The 6000-nt window shown below is 47.0% G+C and overlaps 1 protein-coding gene across 8 annotated transcripts in view; it reads right to left on the reverse strand.

Moving 5' to 3' along the window:
* The window catches only part of Abi2 (abl interactor 2), a 92507-nt gene extending 87286 nt beyond the window's left edge, over positions 1 to 5221 (reverse strand). For all 8 annotated transcript variants that reach the window (XM_059278534.1, XM_059278530.1, XM_059278528.1 and 5 more), the window contains exon 1: positions 4964 to 5221. In XM_059278534.1, the coding sequence (XP_059134517.1) occupies positions 4964 to 5080 (117 nt within the window). In that variant the 5' untranslated portion in view covers positions 5081 to 5221. The remainder of the gene's footprint in view (positions 1 to 4963) is intronic.
* Positions 5222 to 6000: the final 779 nt, after the last annotated feature.

Here is a 6000-nt window from a genome sequence, read left to right on the forward strand (position 1 = left end):
TATGAAACTCTTTGATAATGAACTATATTTTATCACCTTACAAACTTTTCATGTTGTTTTTAATGAATTATAGCAGTGTCCATGTTGACAAAGAGAAAACAGAGAAAGCTATTAGTGAAATGTTTTCTTTTGTTTAAAAAAGAAATATTTCAGAAAAAAATTAAGGTAACCTCTCAATGTTTGTTCCAAATAAGTTTATCTCATAGGATGACTCTGCCCTTAATATAATACACATATATATGTGATTTTCCACCTACCTATATGAATTATCACATAAAAGAAACAGTAACTTTTATTTAACTAAAAATTGTAAAGATGGACACATTAATTTTTCATATTTACTGTAGGAAAGCAACAAACAAAACTTATTTAAAACACTAAAGTGAATCACAAAATTCTTTTAAAATGTCTTAGTTCCAAGTTAATCAAAAAAAAAAAAATTTGGACCAGGGACACAGCTCAATTGAAGTGCTTGTGTAGATGCAAAAAGCTCTGGTCCACAACACCACACATAACTGTGGGGAGTGGTGCATGCCCACAGTCCCAATACTTGGGAGGCAGAGGCAGGAGGATTAGAAGTTCAACGTCATCCTTAGCTACACTGCAAGTTTAAGGCCAGTCAAGAGCAAGACAAGCTGGGAATAGTGAGTGGTGTAAGCCTTTAATCCCAGCACTTGGAGGGTGAGTTCGAGGCCAGCCTGATCTATACAGTGAGTGCTAGGATAGCCAGGGCTATACACAAAGAAACACTGTCTCAAAAAGAAGTAAGACTTTGTCGCTTAAATTTTTTTAGCCAGGCAGTGGTGGCGCACACCTTTGATCCTAGCACTTGGGAGGCAGAGCCTCTGTGACTTCCAAGCCAGCCTGGTCTACAGAGCGAGATCCAGGACAGGCACCAAAACTACACAAAGAAACCCTGCCTTAAAAAAAAAAAAAAAAAAAAATTTTTTTTTTAAAGAAGGGTGGGGGGGGGTACCCCTGAACATTTTCTAAAGGGTTAGGCATTCCATGTTTACATTAATAAGCGAAGAAAAGAAACAAAGGTATTAGAAGTATGGCAGCAGTCTTACTAAATGAATTTGGTACTTTTTTTTCTTTTGTGTGTAAACGCCACACCTTCTTCACTGAGGTCGGGTCTCTCAGCTGACCCAGAGCTGGTTGATATGCTGAGTGTATCTAGTTAGCTTGCTGGAACTGCAGGCAACCACAATGCCCAGCCACTACTAACAAGGTCCTAGGGTGTGAGCTCCAGTCCTCCCCCTAGGTTGGTTGTACAGCAAGTACTTTAGCCACTGAACCACCTCCTCAGCCCCCACCAAGTCATTTTCAGTAGAGAGAAATAACAAGCCAGCCAAGCAGGTGAGGCAGCATCTGCACTCAGCACCCAAAGGCAGGGAGGGCACAAGGTCAGGTCAGGTGTGGGCAATGTAGAGGAACCCAGTCTCAAGAAACAAACAATAAATCAACCTTATAAGTACTAGCAAACTACATAATTTTTATCATCACACTTTAGAAAAACAACTTTTCACCAGGCACAGCTGTGTATGCCTTTAATCTCAGCCCTCAAGAGGTGGAGGCAGACACAGAGACAGGAGGATCTCTATGAGTTCTAGGACAGCCAGAGCCGTTATACAGAGAAACTCTGTCTCAAAGGAAAAAAAAAAAAAGCGGAAGGAAGGATGGAAGGAAAAGAAAACAATTTTTCCTGTTTCCTAGAAGCTAATAACATAAAACTCTTTAATATTTTATTAATAACATTTAAAATTTCAATATTAACTTCATTATATCCTGGAAAATAACTTTACGTGTGTGTGTGTGTGTGTGTGTGTGTGTGTGTGTGTGTGTGTAAAGTGTGTGTGTAAATAACTATAGCCACTATCTGATCTCTCCTAATGCCCACTGGTATATAGCAAAGGTAATTTGCTAAGTAAGAAACATTTTAAAAGACTACAAGTACTTAAGACAACACAATTATTTCCTTTCCTTTTGCTCAAATCTCATACTAATTATAATTTACAATTAGTTAATTTTTTTGTTGTCGTTTTTCCAGACAGGGTTTCTCTGTGTGTAGCTCCGGCTGTCCTGGAACTCACTCTGTAGACCAGGCTGGCCGCAGAGATCCGCCTACCTCTGCCTCCAAAGTGCTGGGATTAAAAGCGTGTGCCGCCACCACTCAGCCCTATTAGTGTATTTTTATTTGCCTATTTTTATTTCCTAGACATAAAACCAGATATTTAACACCAAATAACAACAATTATATATGATCAACATATTTTGTTCTTAAAAGTTACATTTCAATACAATGAAATGAGTGTTGAGTTAGTTAACTGGAGCTAGAAGCTAAGACACAATGCCATAAAAAGGTGAACAGACCATTTGCTCAGTGGTCCTGCCAATTAAGTTTCATGTATCATAGGGTTACAGACAGCATCAGGACCCCTGCTGGTCAGTCCTTTGGTCCTATGTACAGCTGGCTCGGCACAAATCAACTACCACCAGTTCTAGTTATCATGTAAGTATCATCCTGGGAGAGTACAGCAGTAATAAATCCAGTGAACCCCGAAATAGAGGGTAACCTCAGGAATGAAAGTGTAGACTCTGTCAGATGTTAAATCGAGAATACAGATGGTCCAAAATTCAAAACCCATTTCTAGGAAATCGTATTTATACTTTACAGTGGGCGGAGTTTAATTCAATAGTAGAGTGTATTCTTAGCACGTACAAGACCCTGAGTTCAATCCCCAACACCAAAAATGAACAAGTAAATAAATAACATGCCAACTTTGACACTCTTCTCTTTCAGCTAGAATAATTACAAAATTTAAGACAATGCTCATCTTTCACTTTCCCCTTTATGTGGCAATTATAACCTAAGATTATAGTAACATTCATCCTTCAAAGACAGACAACCCTGTTTCTCATTAGTTGGCCACGCTGCAATCCAATCACTTTTCCATCCCCAATGTCTCTTCTGACAGATGACACTTTCCCATAAGATGCTACACACGGCAACAGAATTAGTCTTTTAGTCTTTTAGGTTTTGCCTCTCCTAGCAGCTGTGAATCCCTGAAAATAACCATAGCCTTCCTACCCACAATCCACTACGAAGTATAAATTAACTCAGTATCCAATAGGGGTTAGTCCTAGGACACCCCACATACCGCACCCATCACACCCTCCATTCCAACATCTTTGGATACTCAAGTCCTTTACATAAAACTGCAAAATATTTACATATTACCTATCACATATCCTCCCCTATAAAACTGCATAATATTTACATGTTACCTATCACACATCCTCCCCTATACTTTATATAATACCTAATAAAAGGTCAATGCCATGTAAGTAATTGTTACACTGTATCATTTAGAGAATGACAAGAAAAAGGTCTGTCTGCATTTATACAGAGGAAATATTTTCAATCATCAGTTGATTGGACCACCAGTGTAGGAGCTCCCAACAAGGAGGGTTGATGGTATATGGTATAAGGATGGATTTAATTCGCTCACAGATCAGCCTCTTGCACTACATTATAAACCCCTGGAGACCTCAGGCATGCACCATCAACAGTTCTGGGCCAAGGAAGACCGGTGAATTAAGTAGGAAACCCTGTTCATCATCACCATTCCCACACAGCTCTGTATAGCAAAGCATCTGACAGACAGACATTGTGAGGGTTTGGTTTGGTTCCGAAACCCATCTTTAACCCTGGTCACACTTTCTTCCTTCCCAACAGACACTTTCAACCACTTCATTCTCCAAAACAAATGTTTGCTACACAGTGACAGAGCTCGGTACATGTATAATCCAACAAATCTAAGGGCATTATCTTTGATTAACCACATGGTCCTCAGAAAACTTAACCTATAAATTGTAGTACTTTAAATATGTAATTCATACTAAGAACTGAGAATGCTTTCCAGTATAACTGGTGTTAAGGAAATCTGCAGAGATGGGAGCAGGAACAAGAATGTTAAAAACAGGTAACAGTTGAACACCTGCTTCCACTTTATCCAGAGAATTTAAATCAGCATATGCCCGACGGAAAACAATAAATGCTGGATTTGCAAACCATGAGTTAATTTTTAAAGCGTTGCTTTAATCCATAAGATTTTTACATTTCTCCATGACCAGCTGGTTCTCATCTCGCTCAGGCCTTCCCCCCACCTTCTCACCTTCCTACACACACACACCCACTATGAGTCCCGGTGCCAAACCAATCATCATGGGGGAAAAAAAACTAAACCATGTGGTTCATTTTCCTAATTCTTTGTGAAAAATAGTCATAGTTCTTTTTCCCATAGGAAAATTACCTATTCTAACGGGGATTGGGGAGGAAAAGCAGCTCATTATCAGCCAGTTTCCCATTCCCCATAGGGAGAAAAATGGCATTAACTTGTAATAAGAGCCGTTCCACCGGGTCCCCTTTACAACCAAAAAAAAAAAAAAAAATTAAACTTAAGGGTTAAAGAATTTCTGTTTTGTCTTCAGGGGGCTTTGACGGGAAGGGAAAACTGAAGCAATTCACTCTGCAGGAACAGGACCCCTTAAAGCCCCCCTCGGAATCGGGCAGGAAGGAGGTAACCCATCCCTCCAGCACACACGACCCTGCCATCCGCGCAGGATCCCGTTATCCACAGAACGCCACTCTCCTCCTCCGCCATCCGGAACCCTGACAGGCGGCGAGTGCGGGGGCGAGCGACGGGGCAGGGACGGGGAGGCGGGCCGCGACAACGCCAGGCACCGAGGACCCGCACGGGGCTCCGGGGGGGGGGGCACGTCCGACCGGACCCCGCCGCTTCCTGCAGCCGCCGCCACCGCCGCCGCCCTGGTCCCCGCTCCGTCCCCACCCCGGGGCCGCCCCGCGCGCGGCCTCCTCGGCTCGCCGGCTCGCCCCGCACACCCCCGCGCCCTGGCGCGCCGGGGAGCCGGAGGGAGCGGGGCCCGGGACGCGTCGCACCTGGATGTAGTTGTTCTCGCAGTAGTCGGCCACCCGCTCCAGATTCGTGTAGCTGTCGAAGAGGGCCCGGCGGCCCCCCGGGATCTCCTCCTCCAGCAGCATCTGCAGCTCCGCCATCTTCACATCCTCCTCCTCCTCCGCCTCCTCCTCCTCATACAGCCCGCAGGAGGCAGCGGCCGCGACGCCCTGAGGAGAGGAGGAGCGGCGCGGCGGCGGCGGCGGCGGCGGGAACCGGGAGGAGCGAGCGGCGGCGGCGGCGGCGGCGGCCGCGGCACTCTGCCCCCTCCCTCCTCTCCTCAAGCGCGCGGCTGGGGCGGGGGGTGCGGCGGGGACGGAGGCGGGGCGCGAGCCGGCGGGCCGCGAGGACGGTCACCGCGGCGACGGGCGGGCGAGCGGGCGAGCGTGCGAGCGGACGGCGGGCACGCGCACGCGCGCTCCCCTCCCCTCCCTCCGTCCCCCGCCCCCCCTCCGAGCGCCCGAAAAAGATTCCCACCCGCGCCGCCCCTCCCCCACTTCCGGCGTCTCCTAGCGACGGGAGGCGGGGGCCGGGATGCGCGCGGGAGCCGGGCTCCCGGTTAACCCTTGGGCCCCGCGCGGGTTTCCCCGGCTCCGGCAGTCCCTGGGCTGCTGCTGCCTTTGTTAGCCGCCGGGCGGGAATGCACCGCCGCCCCCATCCCTCCCCGGTGCGCTGCACCCGGGGCCGGAGCCCCGGGGAGGTCATCCTCCGGAGGAAGCTCTCCAGGCCCTCCGGAGGCCCAGGGAGGGCACAGGCTCAGAGCAGCCCCAGCCCCGGACTTGCAGGTAGCTCTACGTGCCTCCTTGGACCTCATCCTCTCCTGTACAAAGTAAATTGCAGTTACCTAACCCCAGATCTGTTCATCATTCGTTCATTCATTCATTCATCCGTATTCCCTGCCTCTCCAATCTCCTCTCTCTCTCTTTTTTTTTTTTTTTTTTTTTTTTTTTTTTTTGCAAGGTCTCCCCCATGTAGACCAGGCTAGCTGAAATTACAAGTATATGCTGTGGTTGCCCAGCCT

This window comes from Peromyscus eremicus, chromosome 13, assembly GCF_949786415.1.
Source record: "Peromyscus eremicus chromosome 13, PerEre_H2_v1, whole genome shotgun sequence".
Lineage (NCBI taxonomy): Eukaryota > Metazoa > Chordata > Mammalia > Rodentia > Cricetidae > Peromyscus > Peromyscus eremicus.